The sequence below is a fragment of the Trichoplax adhaerens genome, genomic scaffold, assembly GCF_000150275.1.
Source record: "Trichoplax adhaerens TRIADscaffold_10 genomic scaffold, whole genome shotgun sequence".
In the NCBI taxonomy this organism is placed as follows: Eukaryota; Metazoa; Placozoa; class Uniplacotomia; order Trichoplacea; family Trichoplacidae; genus Trichoplax; species Trichoplax adhaerens.
The window spans coordinates 680,348-704,518 of NW_002060952.1; the positions used below are offsets into that span (position 1 = coordinate 680,348).

General features: G+C 35.0%; 5 protein-coding genes across 5 annotated transcripts; 2 read left to right on the top strand and 3 right to left on the bottom strand.

Annotated features, from left to right (window-relative positions):
* Positions 1–2,421: 2,421 nt before the first annotated feature.
* On the bottom strand, positions 2,422–10,050 carry TRIADDRAFT_59235 (uncharacterized protein; the record flags this gene model as incomplete). Its single annotated transcript, XM_002115338.1, has 32 exons — positions 2,422–2,532; positions 2,672–2,846; positions 3,013–3,089; positions 3,165–3,257; positions 3,345–3,443; positions 3,563–3,613; positions 3,684–3,740; positions 3,849–3,894; positions 4,080–4,132; positions 4,204–4,275; positions 4,321–4,354; positions 4,485–4,571; positions 4,641–4,684; positions 4,795–4,859; positions 4,935–5,007; positions 5,110–5,187; positions 5,275–5,343; positions 5,443–5,505; positions 5,939–6,072; positions 6,180–6,248; positions 6,351–6,403; positions 6,493–6,578; positions 6,683–6,724; positions 6,823–6,923; positions 7,094–7,149; positions 7,271–7,374; positions 7,526–7,614; positions 7,742–7,814; positions 7,925–8,007; positions 8,257–8,379; positions 9,047–9,199; positions 10,041–10,050. The coding sequence occupies 32 exons, from the start codon at positions 10,048–10,050 to the stop codon at positions 2,422–2,424; spliced, it is 2,523 nt and encodes an 840-aa protein (XP_002115374.1).
* Positions 10,051–11,665: 1,615 nt separating this feature from the next.
* TRIADDRAFT_59236 (uncharacterized protein) lies at positions 11,666–14,138 on the top strand (the record flags this gene model as incomplete). The annotated part of the gene is made up of 6 exons (XM_002115213.1): positions 11,666–11,722; positions 12,063–12,138; positions 12,515–12,582; positions 12,720–12,854; positions 13,086–13,183; positions 13,403–14,138. 6 exons carry the CDS (start codon positions 11,666–11,668, stop codon positions 14,136–14,138), a joined length of 1,170 nt encoding a protein of 389 aa, XP_002115249.1.
* Positions 14,139–14,526: 388 nt separating this feature from the next.
* TRIADDRAFT_59237 (uncharacterized protein) lies at positions 14,527–16,285 on the bottom strand (the record flags this gene model as incomplete). Its single annotated transcript, XM_002115339.1, has 5 exons — positions 14,527–14,577; positions 15,201–15,254; positions 15,438–15,546; positions 16,062–16,153; positions 16,277–16,285. The coding sequence occupies 5 exons, from the start codon at positions 16,283–16,285 to the stop codon at positions 14,527–14,529; spliced, it is 315 nt and encodes a 104-aa protein (XP_002115375.1).
* A 1,670-nt stretch (positions 16,286–17,955) lies between these two features.
* Positions 17,956–19,859, top strand: TRIADDRAFT_50675 (uncharacterized protein; the record flags this gene model as incomplete). The annotated part of the gene is made up of 2 exons (XM_002115214.1): positions 17,956–18,037; positions 18,922–19,859. The coding sequence occupies 2 exons, from the start codon at positions 17,956–17,958 to the stop codon at positions 19,857–19,859; spliced, it is 1,020 nt and encodes a 339-aa protein (XP_002115250.1).
* A 1,886-nt stretch (positions 19,860–21,745) lies between these two features.
* TRIADDRAFT_29056 (uncharacterized protein) lies at positions 21,746–23,550 on the bottom strand (the record flags this gene model as incomplete). The annotated part of the gene is made up of 3 exons (XM_002115340.1): positions 21,746–21,920; positions 22,124–22,239; positions 23,422–23,550. 3 exons carry the CDS (start codon positions 23,548–23,550, stop codon positions 21,746–21,748), a joined length of 420 nt encoding a protein of 139 aa, XP_002115376.1.
* Positions 23,551–24,171: the final 621 nt, after the last annotated feature.

Consider the following 24,171-nt stretch of genomic DNA (forward strand, 5'->3'; position numbering starts at 1 on the left):
AAATTCTTCGTTTAAATTTTGATTTCCACTGTTACTGTCATGAATAGAAGGAATCATTTAATGTGGTGAAATCAAAATAAATAGGTGTTTAGGTAAATCACTAAATCACAACGGTATTCATTTAAAAGTTAAAATAAAACAATGAATATTTGATTACCAGAATTACGAAAGATAGAATATAAAAATTTGAAAATGTCTGTCTTGTTCAATATTTATCATTGTTGTGTATCGGAACTACCCCAGCTTCCGTTTGAGGAGTTAAACTTGTAAGAACATCCTATTTAGATATTGAAACAATTGGTATGTTGCTAGATAAGTGGTAATGTTTGTTCTGGTTTCTAGTGCGTATACCCGGTGGCGCAGGTGCTTTCGATATAATTGGTGTTTCATTTTAAAGTTGTATGGGAATACAAACAATGAAATTATTCTAGCTAATAAAAAAAGAATCAAATTTTACGCCTTATCATTATAAATTTGAAACGTTTGTGGTATTCTAGCGTATACCGATATCTTTCACGATAAAGAAAATAAAAAACGAATGAGCCGACAAATTGAAGAAGCAATTAATTACAGTTTGCATTACATAATATTCAAAATTGATGCTGCAAAATGCTTCTGCAGCTAATTCAATGAACTTTTCATTAAACTTTTATATAATTGCTGTTAACATCAAACTTGATCCATGTATCATTACTATAATAACAATTGTAACAACCCACCAAGACAGTTGGGAAATCGGTCTAGCAGATACTAGGTAATAAATTTATTTAAAGTATCATTGTGCTTCAATTATAACGGCTTATATAACGATGTCTTTTTTGATACTTCCTGTACGCAATAGCGGTGTTTAAAAAGATGCCCACCTGCTTCTCTTCTGTAAACAGCTTCATAATTATTTCTTGATCGCTCATTTTCATATAAACAATTAGCAATAAATAATAAAAATCAACCATGCGATAAGTCAGCAACTAACAGGAAAACTTACTGTTTAGCTGTAGAAAATAGTCATAAATAGTCTTGTTTCATTTAGTTATCATACATTATATAGTAATGATTATAAATGGGTAAAATCAGCTGATGATCCACAGAATGTCATATTATTGAGTAAATATTGAATTTAGTTAATTTGGTTTGGCTCTAGATCACGTCAGTTCGATTATTCATAATACAAGTTGATATATATATACACCTTCTGTACTCGTGTGCCTGGAGTACGTTAGCACTAAGATTTATGCGATTATTTTCATACGGTCGTAATACTCAATAATCGTTTTGTGCGAATTAATATCAGGTACCGGCCGATACTAAAATTAAAAAAATGTTATGGCTAATATCTAAATAAAGTATTTAATTGCAATGCGTGAGAATAAATTTGTCAATAAAGAACATTGTGATTACCTGGGAATGGTTTATCTCACATAATAGCTTCGACATTATATATGGGTGATAGGTCGATAATTTAAGGGCAATTTCGGGTTAATTTTGCCTATGGAAGGTTTGTGAATAGAACATATATGAGTCTATTGTTCACTAATAACCCCCATGGGAATGCTGATGATATTCAAACGCATGCATTTCGTGTCGATAACTCATTTATAAATGAATTAATTATCCTTAGGATTCCTTATTTTCATGACAAACCTTTGCAATAATTGATAGAACTTTCGTGGAATTTGCTGAGCTGTAGTTAAAAAGTTATTAAGGATAATAAATGGTTGCTTCCTGTTCCTTACAGTATAAGTATGGTGTATATGGAGATATCATTGTTTGACTAAAAATTGTGACTTTTACCACATCATTGTGTATGATTTTGCTAAAAATCTTTTAAGCCGCTGAGTACTTGCATTTGTAAAAGCACCACCAAACAATATCAAAATCTACAGTTGTAGATACTAAAGGTAGAAAGGAGCTATCTTACTAAAGCGTACCATATGTTGATTCTTTGGGATTATAGGATAGGAAATGGATTTTCTAATTACAGTGGAAAGATATAAAAACCAATGGCTAATAATATTAAAGCCATAAAAAACTGTGAGGCAAATCTTCCTTAAGAGCTTCGAAAGATAATCAGTACAATAAAGTGTCTTCTGGCAGAATCTTATCGACAGATCTGAAACCGAAGTTTTGCTCTGCTTGAATCGAACAAGATTAAAATTACCCGCAAATTGCAACTTGCTTGCGCTGCAAATCAGTATAGAAGAAGTCCTAGTTTTAGCATACAAAATAATAGTTTATTTGCGAATTGCAATCATCTGTAGAGCCTTAAATCAGTTTCAGAATCCCATGGCTTTCAGAATAAATACGTACTTTATTAATTACAAAAGTTATGATGGGTTTAGCTTACAAAAATTTGCATGTTTCAGATTTATCGACTAGGTTTGCACATAGAACTGCTAGTGCTCATACGGATATGAAGCAGAGCTAATTAAGAGTTTGCAGTTGGTAAACGCGATAGCCTTTTTTTAATAGATAACCTTGATTGTTTAACGAATAGATTAAATCGTCAAAGTTTGCCGTATCGAAAGACGCATCCTAATAAAGATAAAGAAGGCAAAAATTATATTAACAAGATATATCAAAGGCAATTTAAAAATAGCAAAGTTATTTCGAAATTACTCAGCTTATAATAAATACTGATATAAAATTACATTCATCTAAATTTTTATTTTACCCTGGCTATTTTCGACATTTCTTGTACGGAAAATATTGATTTGCCTTCACGGCCGGCAAAATTATTAAGTATTCCAATAAATCGTTTGCCCCTAGATCTGCTACTCATCCCCGAACCATTTTGGGAACGCTGAAAATCTAATCTACCATATTCATCCGAGAATATGTCAAGCATGCTAAGGTAATAATTGGTGTAGATATTTAAAATTATGCGACACCTGTTTCCTTAGAAATCGTTTACGCACATCATCTAATATTGTTACATCAGCATTTAATACGAAAGATTCTACACCTATGTTTATACTTAATAATATTTTGGCAGTGTGATTGGCTAATACTTACCTGTTCTTCATAATTTCGATGACATCAAGTGCGTCTTGTTTAGTAGCCTCAACTCTCATCTCCAATCTAGCACGAGCCTACAGCGGAGAATAAGCTATTAATGTCTGTTACAGATGATGCTTTTAATAGCAATTATCAGAAATATGATCTACCTCGGTCAGACGAATAAGAGATTCTAATTGACGAGTTGTGATTGGTGTGATGTTTGAACCATATCTTTGTTGACGAAGATTTAAATAAAATTCCTATAAATGATTCACAGTGGAGTAACTTCAGCACAATTTTACAATAGCTCTATCAAGTGCGCTTGTACAGTATTCGATATTTTATACCTGTAAGATATCTGCAGCTTCTTTCGATAGCTTGGGATGGACATACAGTCGCGTATAGGAAACATACTTTTGATAATAAATAATACATACCGAAGCATTCTAGTTAGCACGATATTGGTCTGCAAAGCTTAATTTACAGACTTCAGCTATAGTATACGATAATTTTTCGTGATTTAAAATGTTTTGGGGTTGGCACGACGTAGTTCAAAGGTATTTACCTTTCGAAGTAGCGTTGCAGGGATAGCTGCAAAACTTTCGCCTCGTCTTATCTAATAATACATAGTAGGATCGAGAAGTTAGCTGAGGACAGGAATCAAATGTAATAATAATATACCATACCTTTAACGTTTGCACTAGTGATTCTTCTGCTTCCAGTTCTGATTGTGAGTCACCGCGCTATGATTTGCGTCAAATCCGTATGATATGAAGTAGTTAGCTAGCACTATTGCAAGGTACAGCACTAAGGGGTTTCAAATGACATAGTACTGCAAGTATTGACCAAACCTGAGATAGACGTCGAACAGTAGCTTGCAATACATTTCCATGGGAACTGAAATAAGTTATATCCTTGTTTAGATATATGATAGGAACTTAATACAGTACAACGGAGGGATTATCACATTTCTTATATGGCGATAGAAGCGATTGTAGGTTCTGAAAATTATGCGTACAACTACGGAATGGCATTGTGTCATGAAATCAATTGTACAAATTATAGCTTGACTGGTAACTTACTCAATTCCAGAATGGAGAGACATTACATGTTCAGATATCATGCTGTCCATGTCCTAAGTATATTGAAGGGATAGTAAATTGATAATTACTGTATTTTACAAGCTTCAAGTTATTAATAACCTACCGCATCGGGCTTATCGAGAAGTATAAAAACCTGCTCATTAGAGAATAAAAATTGTAATTTTAACAATATGATCTAGAGCAAGTATTTTTCATCTGATAATAGTACGTATACTTTTACCAGGTCGAATCTAGACAGCAGCGCGCTGCCTAACCTAAATAAAATAGAGAATATATGCTTAAGATATGGTTTCTTTCATTTCAAATAAAGCTACAAAATCGACAGTATCATAAGGGATAAATGCATCTGTAATATTTAACGCAAAAATTGTGGTATGGACATACTTCAAATTTTCTGAAACTGTTTTAGATAAATCATAGTGCCCTCCAACAGGATTTGCTGCTGCGATAACTGATGTTCTTGCTGGTAAACTAGCGTTGGAAATTTCAAATAGATTTATGGCGCTACATGAAATGCATTATATAGTAAAGTCGATATACCTGCAAGTCACTCCGGCCTTCGCTATACTAATACTTTGCTGTTCCTGTAGGAGTAGAATCAGTGTAAAGGTTTTAGTAGATATTTAATACCAGCAGACTGCGTAAAGTTGTCATTGTAAGAATAAAAATAATATATTAATTAATCCATACATACCATTGCTTCTAAAAGTGCTTGATGCTGATTGGACATCTTATCAAATTCGTCAATACAGCAGCATCCTAAGTGGTAAGTTTAAAAGCAAGTAGAATTTATAGCAAAAGTTACCAAAAAATTTCGTTAAAACCTGCTAATACCTTGATCAGCCAGAACTAATGCCCCAGCTTCCAATGAGTAGTTGCCCGTAGAGCCGTCTTTCGTAAGAGTGACCTAAAGAGAGATTTAATGCGTTTTATAATTTCGTACTGTAAAATGCAATAATATACAGTATACGCTAATGCAAGTGATGACGATCATTGCTAGAGGTCTTACCGTCAGACCAGATTTCGTGGTAGTGTTTCCACATACGTATACGCCTCTCGGGGCTATATTTGCTACAGCCTGCAGCATCTGAGATGGCAAATATAATAAGAGTGTACTGTAATTCAAGTATTCTTAACTTGTAATTTCTTTGTTTTCAAGGCTTATCGTACTAACTTGGCTTTTGCCAAGGCCGGGATCACCGATTACTAGCATATGTGGGTCTCCACGAACTGGAATGTTGTTCTGTAATTAATTACATATTAAGTTATTATATTCCCTATTTAGCCTAGATAATCATCATACATTATGACGTAGAATTGCTTTATAATTACGTAAACGTACTGAATCACTCAGGTATTTATGTCTGCCTCCAAATAATGCCAAAGCAAGACCAGCCTTAACCATCTAAAGTAGAGATTTGAATTAATCGTAATCCAATGCGATACCGTATATGTCGATAAGTAAGTTTTCAATCTAGCAGGTTCATGCATGAACTGAGCGTTGTAACAAGAATCGTAAAATCGCCAAAACCTACTTCATGGCCGTATATTGAAGGACAAATGGATCTATTCGTATTTAAATTTTAGTCAGTCGCGCATTTTACCAATTTCTTATTATACGTGCGTATTCTTACTGTAAGCTATGTAAAATATTTCGTACATTACCCAACTATTAATCGAAAAGGATTTTCAGCGCCATGAATTTCGCTTATACCAAATAGTTCCTAGAATACATAAAGGTTAATAAATTATGTTGACAAAATAATAAGTCATCTTTTTAAGTAGCATGTTCTAATAATAGTCGGCTTCATACTGATCACAACTACTTAATAAATTACCTTCATTGAAAATGCAGCGTTATCATTAATCGGGTTAAGCGAGCGAAGTGATTTTTTCTTACTACTAAAGTTTTCTAGGTGATTCACATTGATATATAAGAGATACATGCATTTATCTTTGTTCTTGTTGCGACCTTGATGAAGGAAGGCAAAATAAATGTTTGCTTTGCTTTAGTATGGTATATAGTCGATTAAGAAATAGGATAGCAAGATAAATTAAATTTAGGGTAAATTTCGAAACCTTCATCGCTGCTTATGATTTTAACTATTCCAACAACATTTACTAGGTCTCCTGGAACGCAGCTACTAACTAGTAATAGAATGAATAATTCGTAAATTGACATAAATATTATGTAAAAATTAGTTTAGCTGCTACTATAATCGCCAACAATGGACTAGTAATCTTACAAACCGATATTGCCGATAAGTTCACATTCTACGGTTCTTGGAACACGACCACTTTCTCTGCGGTCATCAGATATTATTTCTTGAACTCTGAAACGAAACTTCTTTTATTATGCTATAATTTTACTTTTTTACCCGTTTAATTTTACCTGATTGTTTGCCAGTCTACCGTTGCTGTATGCTTGGAGCTAACGTCTGGACTAAAGGATCTTCCTTTACATTCAGATGATACACACTGAAATATTAGAAAAAGTGAGAATTTAAAAAAAGATATAGGTTGCAATTGATTGTAAGGATTATCTAGGCAACTAAATAGACATAAAAGAAGAAAGATGATACCTTATTGGGAACTTTGTAGTTGCCATCCAAGAATCTCATAACCTAATTAATGACAAAATTTACATGCAATATATTTTACTTACTGACACTACGTGTTCCAGTAATACGTGTAAATAAAAGGCAAGATATTAATTCTGAACCTGCATGTCACCGCAAGTATTACATGTAAACGCCATTTGGACTGCGAGGGGCTTAATGTTGCTGACACGAACAACAGTTCCATGGACTGCAACCAGTTTACCTTAAATTGCGTAGACAGTGTATTACTGAGTAAGGATTTCATGAATATTCTTATATTATCTTTATAGCATATTATACAGTGCAGTATCATAAAATTGCAAACGGGGAATAACTATGAAGATAACAGGAACTGCGCACTAAACTTCAAGAGAATGCTCGGGAGACAATTACCATAGTAATTAGCCTTCAAGCTCTTTAGCGGGATAACCGGTTCGTAGTTAGAGATTCTAAACATGTAAGGATATTAGCCATTTTTCAGTATAATACAACAGATATAAATTCTTGTGATAGGTTTGAAGCAATAGCATGTTGCTGATAAAATTCCACGCTATCGCACTAAACCAGTACCTAACAGATATTTTTGGTAACGACTCCTTTCGAAATGGATAAAGATCTTCTTCTTCAACGTCATGATCGTTCACGGTACCATATCGAGCCATACTAGTCAAGACCTACGGGTATATTGCCAATTTCATATAGGCGTCACGTTAAGACAAAGTCAAATGGTAAACAGCACAAGGCTTAATTCATTTAAAACAATATAGAAAATAAAGTATAATGTAGTCAAGAGAACTAGACAAATCTGAGGGTGGATTTACGTACTTCGTAAGCAGCTAATCCCATACAATTTATAATTTTATGGGGCTGTTCCGTAATTTCATCTGCTATGGATGGGCACTCACTCAGCAACTCTAATAAATCGGTAGTATGGAAATCGCTTAAGGTGATTTTGCTATTTCAAATACATGAAATATACGTAACATGGGCACAAACGTGCAATCTCTACAGTATATTAACAGAATATAAAGTACGAGATACCTTCATTTTCTTTTAAGTAGCCGAAGTCGATTACTAGGCTCTTAGTACTAAATATCAGATCGAGTTGTTGTGTCTAACAGAGTACAATGTAAAAGAAATAGATGTTACCATGTTTGATTGAGGTATAGAAAATCGTATTTACTGTTAACATTATATTGGTTAAAGGTTATACTACCTACTAACCTTATCTTCATCATATAAATAATTGGTAAAAAATTTCATAAAGGCTTTAACTTTATACGCAGCGTCAGAACTGGGTGAGTAAACTGGAAGATATAAGATATAATGAATTTACTTGTCGAAACTGGTATACTCAAGTACCTGTTAGTCTTAATTTAGGCTTCTAGCGTACACAGTATGTAAGATTTATGAAAATTCTAATTATCGACATTTGTAGCCATAATTTCTTAGCTTACAGTATTTACTACGAAATTAATTTTAAAGAGTAGCTATAATACGTATTGTTGAGTGAGAGTCCAAAATTGAGTTGAGTGCAGGTAGAATATAGTACTTACGTTCCTCATCGAAATATAGCTTCCATCCCTCGTAAGGGCTAGGCGTTAGTGTGGTCTGGGTTAGACGTGGTGTATGACCAGGATTTTTTTTCTTTTTATCGATAATTTTTTTATGTCCTGCAGCTAAAGATGAAGTTGATAATTTTAACAATAAGATACATTTTATTTTTGCTGCTTTATTTAAAGATCAATCTTATAGGAATCTTAATTATATAATAATTGTTGATTCTTTGGTAATGCTTATAAAAAATTTCGTTATAAAAGTATCCTAACTATTCTGTCTACAGTAGTCTTCAAATCTAATTCTTACAATTCATAGTCTTAGTAGAGATAGAATTAAAAAAAAAGACTTTTATTACAAGGTTTTAGAATAGTAGAGCCATAATTGAATAGTAACAACAATCTAAAGTCAAGTAGAATGAGCTCGAAGTGAGGTGAAGTCCAAGATCCTATCTGTAGCTCTCCAACAAATTTACTCTACAGGTAATCTATTTACGGCAATAAAGCAGCCAAACAATCAGAGTTGAGTTGTCAAATAGAGAACACTTCTCTTCCAATAGATTATCTATTTACCGTACACATCTATCAGTTTGAGATACCCTACCCGTCTACAGTATCAATGTCTAAATATGTAATATGTTGGACATTTTCATAATTAGAGTACATCAATTCGTGTAGTCGTTGAACCTTACTTAGTTATTAACCGACTACTATTGGTGATTAGTAATCAACAATGTCTAATATCCAGGCTGACGGTAACACATCATGAAACGTGAAATTAAGATGTTACCTTTGTTGTTTTTGAATTTGTCATAGAAATGTTTCTTTTTCCAATATGCAGTAGTTTTATTATTGGTGTTACTTTTGTCGTTCCGTTTTCCAGGTTGTTGGCTCATGATGGGCAAAACGAGAGGTAGAGGATCTAGCAGTGAATCAACATTTCCTGTCAGTTTCAGTGAGATACATGTATGGAGAAGGTTGTTCGTTATCTACTTGTTGAATTTATCTGAATACCATTGAAGATTACTTTTCATTCTCTCAATTAGAGAATACGCCAAAGACTGGAATACGAAGTAAAGTAATAACCTAATGTAGATTGCATACATACCTTATGATAGAAGCTGTTTACTCAACGAGTCCAAGTTATTCTTAAAGCGTACAATGTACCCTAAAATTTTTCTATGGGCAATACAATGAATCGGTGAAATTGAACTTTTACATGCTAATAAAAACAAGACAGTATTGCATTGCAGCCCCAATTGCTAGTGACCATTTTACCAACAACCTTGTACTCTCTATTTTAATAATAAGTTTCATTTCGGTATTGTAGCACCATTCTATGCAGTCTATTAACAATATTGTCAAGAGCTAGGTGACACTAAACGCTAAGACAAGAGAAATTTTCAATTTGTTTACAGATTTAGAATCATCTATTACAATCGATAGTAAGATGAAAGAGATCCATTCTATCATTTATGGATAGAAATTTTAAAGAACGGATGTTCCTCATTGGCAACGGCAGTATTAATTTACTTCAGTTCAATTGCAAGATTCCAATGACTAAAATGTAGTCGAGAACACTGAGTTATCAAGTTTTCGTCAGTGAATTTTGCCAGTGAATTTTCCGACTTGAAAATGTTGTTGAAAGCGACTATCGACGAATACAGTGATGTTGTCCAATATATATTGTACAGTATGTAATTTCCAATCTTATTCAGCAGTCATAGCAGCAACTATATTGCTAAGTATACTAGGGAAGGATTAGTAATGCTAATGCTACTAACCTTTTTTCATGGCTCTTTTTTCACAAAAGTTGCGTCCTCCATTTTTATTCTTAGCTCATCCAGTCAGGGTAAAGGTGCCAAACACGTCCGCTCAAGTTGATGCGTTGGAGGTGTCAGTTGTATGTAGGCTGCACGCGCCGGTGTATGACATATACAGTCTAGTATTTAGCGCCAATTTTTAAAACTGGTCCTGTACCGTAGTCTGTCCGGTAGTTAAGGGTCTCTACTGTACGGCATACACTACAGTACAACAGCTTTGGTGACTACTGAGTTGTGAGTACAGTGAGCGAGTGAGGACGGTCAGCGACCGAAGACGTCACACATATGCAGTTGAAGCTAGTTGAAGCCTTGATGACTACGCTAGTCTATCAACAGACCCAAAACGAATGGCTGGACAGTGGACACACTATACTGAGTGTACGTTTTTATTGACCTTAAGGCATACACTACAACAGCTGTGGTGACTACTGAGTTGTGAGTACAGTGAGGACGGTCAGCGACCGAAGACGTCACACACATGCAGTTGAAGCTAGTTGAAGCCTTGATGACTACGCTAGTCTATCATTACAGACGTTACAGACCCAAAACCAACGACTGGACAGTAGACACTCTATACTGAGTGTACAGTAGAGACCTTAAGGCATACACTATAACAGCTGTGGTGACCACTGAGTTGTGAGTACAGTGAGGACGGTCAGCGACCGAAGACGTCACACACATGCAGTTGAAGCCAGTTGAAGCCTTGATGACTATGCTTGTCTATCAACAGACCCAAAACCAACGACTGGACAGTGGATACACTATGCTGAGTGTACAGTAGAGACCTTAAGGCATACACTATAACAGCTGTGGTGACTACTGAGTTGTGAGTACAGTGAGGACGGTCAGCGACCGAAGACGTCACACACATGCAGTTGAAGCTAGTTGAAGCCTTGATGACTACGCTAGTCTATTATTACAGACGTTACAGACCCAAAACCACGACTGGACAGTGGACACACCATACTGAGTGTACAGTACTAAAGGAAGAGCAATCGCTGCTAGCCAACACACTCTTGCAACCTCCATTTAGTCCCTTCAGTGAAAGGGAAGTTGCAATCATTTTTCAGTGCTTTCAAACTGTAAAATTGGCTCAATCTCTTCAGTGGAAGCAATTCTTCTATGCTTGGAACTAATCCAACTGCTGTCTTTTCCTTTACTATTATTATCACGTAGAAAGACCATTTCAGAATAACTTAAAAACGATATTGAATAGCCATTAATGAAGGATGAATGAAGCAGCAACCCAGTTAACAGAGCAAAGTCGTTCGCCACTCAACGACTCGTCCAGTTCAATATCACAGACTTTGTTCACTGTAGTGAAACGATCACTGCTAGTGTCGGTTATTGCTAGCTCTATTTTATGGCTATCGATTCTGATTTACATATCATTTCTATACCTTTATCTACCTGATGCGGTCCTTACTAGGCCTGTTCATTTCCAATTTCGGTCAGTTTTTTTAAAATGAAGACACGTAAAACTACTGTCACTAGAAAAAGAAATGATCGATATTGCCAATGTGATAATTGGATCAAAGTTCATGTCATCAACTTTTCTTGAATACTGTAGGCGTGATTGTACAAATATGGATACATCCTGTTCATTCCCCACTGCCAATGTTTCTTTGCGTACCTTTCCAAAGGTAAATGCTTCTCACTTGAACGCATAAAAGTCATGCTAGCAAATACATTTGTTGACTTGAAATTTTCCCAACCAAGTTCAGTAAATGATACAAGTGTTATAGTGAGTGGCTCCTCGCCTAGATGTTGTTCTTGAAAACATCGCTGTATTCAGTATTATTATTATTAGAGGTTAATCGATAGAAATGAAGTGTTAGGCTTGGACAACGATATGCTAATGATGAACATGTTTATTACTGTAGAATAAAGAGACCAAATTCTTTACTAATTGCATGGAAATGGAAACTTTTCGCTTAAACAATCGTAATTACTGACCTGCATTCTGTCTCTATTAAAATTTAGCAACTTATGAGTGGCCAGGTATATCGAGTTAGTTTAATCTTGGAAATGCCAGAATCACCTGTCAATAAAGATTTAGGTATTTTGTTCTCTAACATGTACTAACTCACTGTATTACTACTGTTAGTATTGGCGATAGCTACACATTAGCTTAGTTATCATACTTGGGTAATCTTTGTCATTTAATTTTGCTATTGCAATATGAAAATCGTAAATGAATGGCTATCCAAAAGTATCATGTTATGTGGTCATTACAGTCAAGATATAGTTGCTGGTTGAATGAAATACAATAGCAACTCCATAGTATATTTTCCTATAGACAACACATAAAGATATAGTCAGATTTAAATATGTGATAGCATGTTTGAACTAATTTACGCGTATGCTCAGTCTTGAGTAATTTTAAAGTGCGTATATCAAAATGTTCACTAAGCATTTGCGTTTGTTTGCGATAGGAGTGTTTATGGTAAAACTTACGTTTGCCTCCAAGGAAAACTATAGAGTTACTACCTCTTCGCGTCCGGTAACTACTATTATAATAGTCATATCGAATAAGGAGTATACAGTATGATAACATTCACGATATTACAAAGATCGTTCTATACCAATTTGCATATCATTAAAAGCACTTTAATTCATTAACTTATGTTATTAATTTAGGCTATACTTCGCCATAAGTCGTGGCTTTTACATTTTTTCTCGACTACCTTTTTTGCAATGCCTCTACTTACTGGATTCTCCGAAGAAAAGCAAACTATAAAAGTAGATCTATTTGAAAACTTTTTAGAAGATACGGTAAGCTCGTTATGATTAAAGTACATCAAGCTGTCTCTTAGTGTTGAACTATAAACCTCTATGTATTGATCACGTAAATATTGAGGTACAACATTACAAATCTGTATCCACTCATACTGTACAGCACATATAGGCATTTCTCTTGTATGTTGTGGCGTGTATACGAAAGTTAAATGACGTATTTTGCACGCTATTTTATCGCTAAGAATTCATCATTGCTATACTTTACAGCTCCGTCCAGCAGCTTATGCTCAGGTCGAATTGCAAGCTTTAAATATCGAGATATATTCGGCTTCATTGATTATTAATGCCCGCTTTTCCGGCTTAAGGTTTTTGATATGTCTCTATTTTAAAATTAACTTCTACATTAGATATTGTGATAAATTGATGTATTTTTTATGCTTAGATGAATATAATTATGATGTAGTAAATACGGTAGAGATAATGTCGATATTAAGGTTGCATGTAAACTGTCTTGCTAGTAGTATCATATAGCTACGTGGTGTAGTAGACGTGCACTTATTACCATTAAATTTTTAACTATGTAGGTATTTTATGTATAATTGGCCTCTAACCGCTGGTATACTGGGAGTATTGGGCAACTTTATCATGATTTCCATACTACTTCTCTTACTTTGGGATTCTATTTTCGAGGTGGTACAACGCGATCGTATTTTCGTTCCAATCTCCGAAAATAATCTTTCGAACGTAGAACGAATGCTAACTGATTTGGATCGATCGTATTTACCAGTATTTTGTGATAGTAACTCAGACTTACATACGAATATCGCAAATGCTATAGTTAATATTAGCAATACTGGCTTAATTCCTGCAGTTAGATTTGTGAGTTTATCTGCAAACGAGGTTCGTAGTGTACTTAGATCAGGTGATCATCAAAGATCAAGTCGTCGCTTTGAAGAGAATGATATTGAAAGCATCAGCTCTACGAATAATATAGATGATAATTCTTTAGTAACCGATGCTGATAATGAGGAAAAATCTGATCCCACTCGTATACAAAGTATGCCTACTGTTGGCAGTAGTACTCAGCAAGATGAAAGTACTCCAACGGAAAGGAATGATGATGATGATGATAATAACCTACAAGACACTGAAAGACAGATAAGGGATCTAGATGGTGATGATAATATCATTGAGAGTCAAGTGTCAGAATCGGTGCTAGAGGATAACGATAATTTGGTATTACGTCGTAGGCAACGAGCAAGTGTAACTGATGTATCATCTAACGTAGAGCTTGATTCTGAAGAATCGTCCAGAAAATAATATCGGGTGCTAAGATTGCGATGATTCGTTAGCTGACTTACATTTCAATTATACGTATATTGGTATATGATCAGCTAATGCAATATTTCTTATATCTATGTATGGTTCTACGGGCTTTATGCTGAAAAGTGGATCAAAGCTTTTGAATTGCTTAAGTTGTTCGATTTCATACTTTCGATGGGATAACCGTATCATATGCTAACGTAAGCTTTATTTATATTCTGATCAGTACAGATTTTCTGCAAATGATATCTACACTTATAATATATGGGAAGAATAAGAAAATTTTGTGTATCATATTAGTCGCTGCTCTAGGATCTGAATGCTTTATTTTATATAAACCTAATTTGAAATTTTTTTATCTGTCTTGCTGAGATACGTTTAATTGTTACGTTCGAATCATAATTTGAGCTTCTTGAGTTTTTGCTGCAATAATATACTGTATTACTTATAAAAATAATTGAATTGGATATACGGTATTTATTGCTTCCTGATAGTTTATATTCAATTAGAGTGCAATTATAAAAGATTCCTATCGACTTGAGTTGCTCCGTTTTACGGTATTTTATCTTCATGGCCATATTTCGCCAGATTATGGCTTGATAAATAAGAAATTTACTCATGTAATTTTATCAAAATAAAATTTATTTGATTATAGTAATAATTGTTGTGGATTTGTAATATGTCGATTTGGGCTTAGACATTATTTACAGTATTGAACTATTATTGTTTATACATACGTAAGTAGTCAGATGTCAAGTTTTTCAAAGTTGACAAAAAGATTGGAATGTTAATAGAATTCATTAATGATGGACTATGAAGGTATACTAGGCATTAATCCATGAATTAAGGCAAATACTCACTTTACATACTGTATAGTATAGTACATTATTCTAACTTTGAATATTTCAATTATATTCAATACAACATCTGTATATGTCAAAGTAAGATGGCATAAGTTTTTGGGATACTAATGACGGTCAGAACGTATCATGCAAATTTGTGGTCTTTATCGTAAGAGTGCGACCTATTTACAAGTAACTTTTCCAGCAAAGATATAACCAGGCCTGCACCGTATCCCATCATCGTTCCGATACTGCAAGGGATTGGCCATACCTTGATTGGATATCATTTTGTTTTAAAAAAACACGAAAATAATATGCATTAGATATGCATCCTTATAGCAGTCCTAGCAAATGATACATGTAGTTTATAAAATTTGATTTGTACTACTATGCAGCACTTTCATATTGTAGTTAGCTATAGCAGTGGAATGAGAGTTATTGTTAACTTAATCACCTGCCATGGCCTATCCCAATCTAAAGGAATTGTAAATGCTCCTAACCATGCACCAAGGATACCACCATAGCTTGTGAACATAACCATTGCTTCAATTGTTGATAATGGCCTAAGGTAAAAAATTGAAAAGGTGGATTAAAACATCAATTAAGTAGAACAAAATGGTATGGAGATAAAATTATGAACCTATGCAGAATCAGTACTCGTATCCACAGATCTGAGGATGTACCAAGAACGGAGGCAGTATTTAAAACGCATAACGAGGACAATAAAGAGGCTAAACAGAAAGTTTGATAGATTTCCCTGTGGAAATATGCCAGCAAAATAAGGTGATTATAGTAGAATAACGACATTGCTGTGCAAACACCAGTCTATAGTAGATATGATTAGTTACGAATAGAAATTGTAGAATACTACAGTACAGTAAAGCGATTAACATTAGAAGAGCACAATGCATCTAATGTCAAAATTTGTGCTGGAGGTAGCACTAGTACAGTAGGTACTACGGCAGTGCTCAAGTATAGTACTGATGCAACAAGGTATTGCATAGGGCTGAATGGTCTATATTTTAAGCTACAGAGATAGATTAGGTAATATTGGATTTGTAAAATTGTGATTACTAACTCGGTTAATTGAGCACCAAATAGCACAATCACAGCATACATGAGTGGAATAGCAAAAGCAGTGATCACGAGACCTCCCACCACAGATTTGATCTACAATTATGAAGCAGCGAAATATATTAAAAGTGGATAAGCACATCATTTTATCCAATTGGAAGAACATTTGCCCAATATCATTGCTCTTTCAGAATGGTCAATATACTGGTAAGAACTTACGCTTCGCATCATTGCACCATTGACAATTGAAGTTATGATGGAAAAAGTAAGTATAAATATCATCAATGAATATTCATGCTTTGTGATGAGATTGGTCTGCATCATGGAATGATGACATAACCATAAGCATATTACGAATACCATACAGTGAGTTATTGGGAAGATGTGTGAATTTGTGAGAGTAAGCATTTTTCTAGGTAATGGTTGGAATTTATGCTACCTATAGCCAGTAAATTAGTGATTGGAGAATGGCGTGCAGGCTTGAGCCTGGCGAAAATGGAGAAGATTTGTTTTTGAATGGTTATGCTTCAAAGGGGCTGTAGGCTAGTTCCTACACCAACAGTTGGAGTTGACTCAGTTGAGTTTACAGCAATTGATGCAGTTGGCTATACTGTACACGGTATCGTACATATTTCTACTATACACAGTATACTGTACAGTACTGTACCAGGGGCTTCTATGCTAATACAGTTGTACAGTTATATTTACGTAGTCTTTTCAGAAGTCCCTGACAGTACAGTGTACAGTACAGTGGTGCAGAATACTTTGCACTGTAGTTAGGTTGTCCTTGATTTTCCACCCATACAGTACAGTACAGTACAGTACAGTACAGTACTATGCACCGTACAGTACAGTACAGTGTACAGTGTATAGTACTGTACTGTACACTGGAACGTGTGACGTTAGATTTTGAAACTTGACGTCACATGAACTTCAAGCACAGCAGTACAGTACAGTACTGTACTGTACAGTTTAACATGTTCGTACGCACACTCCAACACCCATCGACTTCAAGGAATGAGTGAGTCAACTGGACCGAGTCATGGGAACAGCTACTGTACACCGCACAGTAGTCGGTAGTGAGTGAGCAACTGAGCAAAGAGAGTATACATTGAGCAGGAACTGTACAATGTGCGATGTGAGCCAGTTCTTTTTAGAGTGCTATTAGGCAAATAAATTGTAGTAAAGATGCAAAATTTGCCCAAAATTGTAAACATACAGTACTGTGCACTGTGATACAGTACAGTGTACTGTGTACTGTACAGTATATTACAGCCGACAGGGAGACTACAGTACAGTACAGTACTCTCCTGTACCAGTGGAGCTGGATGGGTGTATCCCAAATCTGTTACCATGGAGATAATCGACGTTACACCAACAGTGGACAGATGACGCATGACATGATACGGCAATGGCGTCACACTCTCTATTCAGGGTCTCTACAGTCCATATAGTATGACACTGTACTGTACTGTGCACTGTACACTGTACTGTAGTATACTGGTCTCTAGTACAGTACAGTATGACACTGCGCTTGTACTGTACACTCAGTGGACAAGCGCATCGTGTCACACGTTGTAAAGGTCACCAGATTAGCCAATAAGCAATCCACCAGCGCGTCATGTGATCGACGTTGAAGATCACCTGTTTTGCAGAATGGAAGGGTGTCGATGGGAGACCTGACAAACTCTAGTGGCGACTAGTGTAGACAGTAGTCATAGCAAATCGCCTAGACTGCAGTACTGTTCGTGTATAGTGGCGACCATTTCAACTCAGTCTATCACACGCTGTCTGGCATTGCAAGAAGGCATTAGCAGCCATCCAGTGATTACTCCATCAACTCTCCATTTCTTCCTTCAATTAATCACCTTGAAACTGAATCAATTGATATTAAAACGATGGGAGCTTTTTGTTCACGTACAGAGTTTGAGTGGTCTAATCAAGAAGAACCGCATGCCATAAGACGAAAAGAAATTTTGCGTGAGTTTTGCATAGTGTAATTCAACCTTGGATTGGATGATGTTGTATAGCTTCCAGTCAAAATGGCGTTGGTACTAGACGTCTACTACTTTTCATGAAATCTTCTTCATCATTTGACAGCACTGTGTAGATGTTAAATTCATGCTAGATTGTTGACTGTGTATATAGTTGAATAACTTTGGCCAAATATTACGATGACCTCGACAGTGTATCGTCAAGACCAACGGTGATCCAGTGACAATCATAACTGGTTGCACAGCATAGCAGTTTGTCAAATGGAACCGAAATGTTCATTATAATGATGACAATCGTCAGATAGTATAGCTTCTAAAGGCATAATTTCTAACATTACCATAGGTAGTCTACCATCTTTGATAATAACTTACCGTATTTGCCTGGTGTAACATGCAAGACTGAGTTATTGTCAATCACTAGTATTGTCAATGGGCCATCGTCAATGCTTGCCTAATTCGGCTATTCAGCCAAGCAACCGTAAAACATGGCATTAACGTGCTACTGTTTTCACTATCAATACATAATCATCATCATCATCATCATCTTGGTAGTCATTCTTATTAGGCTCGACTACAGTGGTAACCAGTATTGACTATCCTCTCTAAAAACCTTGAAAAACTATGCCTACTTTTCTTATACTACACTGTTCATTATTACCATACTACTCAACGTTCGGTGATCGCTTTGCATGATTCTCATGCAGCCTAAAAATAGTCATTTAGATCTGCTGTACAACAGTCTCGTATTGTATCTTGAGCTGATTGTTGTTGACAATCGCTCATTATTTTCAATATTGCCTGTATACTCGTTTTTAACTTTCACTTTTTTAGTCTCATAAAATTATTGTTGATTGATTCTGTTGCTAATAGTCAAACATCCTGAAATAAAAAGGCTGATGGGATATGACACCAGGATAGCCTTCATTAGTGTCATGATGGTACTCATACAAATTGCATCGTGTTATTACGTACAAACTTGCTCTTGGCCTACTCTGATCTTAGCTGCTTATGTATGGGGTGGAACGATCAACCATTCGTTATCGCTGGCTATGCATGAAATTTCGCATAATTTAGCATTCGGCCATTCCAAACCACTATGGAATCGTATCTTGGGTATGATTGTAAATCTTCCAATTGGTTTACCTGCATCCATCACTTTTAAGAAGTATCATTTAGAACATCATAAATTTCAAGGTGATGAGTTGATTGATACTGATATTCCGACAGATTTAGAAGGTCGTATGTTCTATAATACTGGCTTGAAGGTTATTTGGGTTTTCCTACAGCCATTATTTTATGCCTTCCGTCCTGTGCTTGTGCGTCCTAAATCGGTTGAGCCACTTGAAGTCATCAATTTGATAGTTCAAGCTAGTTTCGATTTTGCTATTTATTACTTTATTGGTGCCAAAGCAATATCCTACTTAGTGATTGGGACTCTTTTAGCCTTGGGTATGCATCCATTGGCTGGTCATTTTATCTCTGAACACTACATGTTTAATGTTGGATATGAAACGTATTCTTACTATGGTAGTTTGAACATGCTAGCTTGGAATGTTGGATATCACAACGAACATCATGACTTTCCCAATATTCCTGGTAGTCGATTGCCGGAAGTGCGTAAAATGGCTCCCGAATTTTATGATGATCTACCACATCACAATTCGTGGGTTAAAGTTATCTATGATTTCATTATGGATCCCACTATTGGGCCTTACGCACGTATTAAGAGGGAAAACAGGGACAAAAAATTACAGAAATTAACAGCATCCAAGCAAGTCGACAGCGCTGACGTGAAAAAGCGAAATTAACTTTTTAAAATATCTTTACAGTATATTGATTGAAGTAATGAATGATTAGTCATACAGTAGTTACTCCGGGTTCTAAATTGGTCAAGTGATCATTTTTAGATATTCCATAGTGTAGAAATTGACATGCTAGTTCTATTTTAGTTTCAGTATCCTATGAGGGTTGTTCAGATTATTCAGCTTTAAACGCCGTTGGCAAATGTCAGAAGTCAGATTGTAACCTATCGCATTGCACTGTAGCTATATTGTAGACGGTTTCTAAGCGTTATTAAAATTATTTATTCTAAATATATCAGCATGCTTTATCTTGATTTATTTTGAAATAAATAGTACTTTATTCAAAATTGAGATTGACCTAGCTAGTTCTTAATTACTGTTATAGTTGTACTACCCTCTGTCGTATTCAGTAGAAATCGATTAGTTAGTTATTCGATATTGTTACAAAGTCTTACTTCCAACATTACATTGGACTATCGGATAAGGGACAAAGTTTAATTAATTATAATTATTATAGCGCGACGCTTAAGTTGTTGTGTTCAGCAAATTTCGTATTGCGTATCATATATTTATCTTGTGATAGTGTACAGTGTATTTTTTTGATAACTCTAATTAGAAATCAACTAGATAATTCGCTGCTTCTGACAAACTACTAATATCTAAAATGCGGTGAAATGTAACTATATGCGTACAACGCCTGTGTTCTTTAGCGGTGTTGTGGAAAATTTTTAACTTGCTTGCCGTCAGTTAATTTTTTTGGACGATTTTTAACTACGCTTTGACCTTTGTAGTTTACTATGCTTCGCAAGGTCAGAAGCAAATATGAAAAATCTATGGTGGCAAATCCTCCCATCAATGTACAGTATGGGAGTACCGAAAGTGTCATCTTTGTGTGCTTATTAAATTGTATAAGGCAGTGATTTTATCTAAGATCTGTTGCTAAAGTTATATAATGCAAGATTTAATAAAGTGTTACCTGAAGAAGGGAAGAATTATTAACTAAGTTATATCTTGGGCGCATATTTCTAGGCGAAAACGTAAATTTTTTAGAGTTTTAAGAAAATGAGGAATAGTAAATTATTTGAAAGTTATATTGTTACTCAAGTTGGGTAAATAGACCCTTCTTGAATCTTAATATTTGGAGTGGGCTAGCTGCCGTTTCGCATTACGAGCGTTTACCACTTGCAGGGCTTAAAATTAGATCGCATAATGCACGCATACTAAGGACAGTACCGATTTGAGTAAATGTTGCCAAGAAAGTTAAATTGATATTTACTCATATGATATCACACATACAAGAGATCAGATCCATTGCAATCAGCATCTAGATTCGTAGATTTATATACAATTTTATTTGTATCTTTAATGAATAAATACTGTGAAAATTTCCCATGCAACTCTACCAATGCGAAAATACATACGTAAAGCTCATTATGAAAAATAGCGAACACGGCTGGGTTTAACAGGTTATCGTTGATTTATACCACATACTGTATATGCAAGTTACCAATAGAAACAAAATTAATCCCATATTAATATTTTTTAGCCATTTAGGCTTGCAATAGATACAATCTATTGCTTCATAAGATTGCTTTATAAATCTATAGTTACGTGAATACATTATAAAGTGCAGAGAAATCAATTTGTACAGTTTGGCAACTCCATTCATGGGCGGTTTAACAATATTCGAGACTTTAGTTACTATTTTAAATTATTATGCAGACTTAACTAAATTAGATTAGTATATTTGAAATTTTGAAACTAACGATAAATAACGTATTAGCGCATTGTATGTAACTATAGTAATTCAAGACGTATCCTCTTACAAGCAGTAGAGAATCTTGTACGATATGACAGCGATTGAATCATTGAAGGAACAAATATGCATAACTTTATTCTTTAATTGAGAAAGAGACTCCACAAGAACACCCCATCTCGGCTCTTGGATTACCAACAACGTGGAAAGACGATCTGATCATTTCTTCTCGGAAATCGATGATAGATCCTTTAATTAAATCTAAAGACATTTGATCGACAATTACTTGAGCTCCATCTTTTTCAAAAATTCTACGATTGAAAAATCAATATTATGAGAAGAAATCGTTCGAAAAAATTTCAGGTTCTTTTCGTAAAGGTTAAGCCGGTGCATGAATAGATACTGGATTGTTCAGCTAATAATACCCAAATACTGCATATTTATATACTGTGCTATGGTCTTGGTAGTTAAATACAAGCGGAATAAAGGTAGTTTATCCGAATTATATTCTAACCTGTCGTCTTCATTAACGTTCTTGTCTAAATTGAACAAGTATTGAAATCCCGAACATCCACCATTTGTAACAACTACACGTAGGCGTCCATTTTCTTCTCTGATTTCTTTAAGTCGCTGTAATTAGGAAAATTGCAGACAATTTAAGAATTTTAATTTAAGCGGTACAACATATTAGATAGCTTTAGGCTTACTTTTTTTTACAATGTAAATAGGAGAAAAATTATCGTGGAGAGGCATAGTTAATTCTTAATGATTTAAAAGTCGATTATGGCTATCAGAAATGTAAAGAGGGGGAAGTTCCATTGGCTAATAGCATAAAATTGTACAGTATTTCAAACCCGTCAATGTTGCTAGAATTTCGTATTATAGTATGCGAAGGATAAAGTAGATACATATTTTATCCATAATCATACGGATGTAATATGACATCCTAAATTACAATCTAAAGCCACCCATTCTATCGTATATATATTGGTGATTATTGTACTTGAAGTAAAAGATTTCTAGGTATTAACTTGTGAAATGGATACAAATCTAAGTACGCGTCTACAGCAAAGATTCTGACAGTTCTACTACATGAGTGCCACGTAAAATGCTATGCTGTATATCGTAGTGTTAGCATATATAAAGAGCTGTTTATATACAGGCGATAACGCGTATGGTGTTTTAAGTGTATACGTATACTACCTCAAGTAGTCTATGGATAGAATTCATTTATAATGCTGTGCAGACACTTGGCTTCGATAATTTTATTTACAGTTTTATTACACATTATTCTATAAAAATGAGTCATTGTACGGAAGTGTATAAACAGGTTACTGCACTCTTTTACAGTGATTATCTGATGGGTTCCGACTTGGGTCTTTTACCATAGGCAATAGAATCTAGAATATGTTTCATTGCAGTAATATTGTAAATTACTGAATATATTTATGAAAGCTTACTTATTTTATATCGAAGTAAAACTACATGAGCATATGCAAGTTCGGCGGCTATGTCCTAACCTACATAACTTATTCACGAAAGTCGGACGTGACTGCAACTCTGCTAGCATAAGACGGTAAATAATCCAATCTATTCAATATCTCTTAACATTATGTAACAGATCATTGATCAAGATAACTCGTATCAATTCAAATTTCGTTCAACGTCAATACTAACAGCGGTTTTACTCCACACACTGTCAATTGCAGCAGTTTAATTACCAATCTAGCCCTACAAAAATTATTTTTGTCAATTGCAAAAGCACCAGTAACATTACAGCAATTAAAGAAGTACACTGCCTAACTAACTTACTTTGACGCAGCCATCACTTAAAGTGATAGCCTCAGTATTTTTAGGGTCCGCCTGGATGGTTAAGTGCCTACAAAGAGGTTTAATCTGGCGAAAAATTTCAGGTTTTATTTGTATAACTTTCCGCAACATAAATCTCGACGCCATAATCTTCATCATGTTTTGCCAATGCAAGTCCTGGAATCTGTCTGGTACAGACAGACAGCAATGTCCAAGATACAGTGTACAGTTTACAGTGTACCGTACCCCGGTGTGGAAGTACTGTACTTCTGTACTCTATACACCACGGAGATCAAAGAAAAAACCTTGGGTTTGACTACTTGAATAGTGTTGAACGGTACCGTAGCCTCAACATCTCTACAGTACTGCCAGTACATATAGACTGTACGGACAGGACTGTGAACTAAAGCAGAACCTCAAGCTTGCTGTGCATGCAATTCTGTCCAACTTCTTTCGAGGAATTCTTCTGAATTATCGTGATCGAGGTAAAAGGTGTATAAAAATAAAGGAAATATGAATAATCATTAGAGTAATGAAATCATTTTAAGCCTATACAGTGGTAGCTAAGAGTATCGTCTTTTATTCGGCAAGTATTGATACTGTACTGTTGCTACAAGAGTAATACAGTCGTTGTTATAATCAGCAACATAGTCCTGAATTCCTGATGCAGGATTTCGGGAATCATGCTTGTTTGTTGCATTGTTCATCGGGGTTGATTTTCGGCTTGAAAAATTATTCATTTTCTTAGTTTGA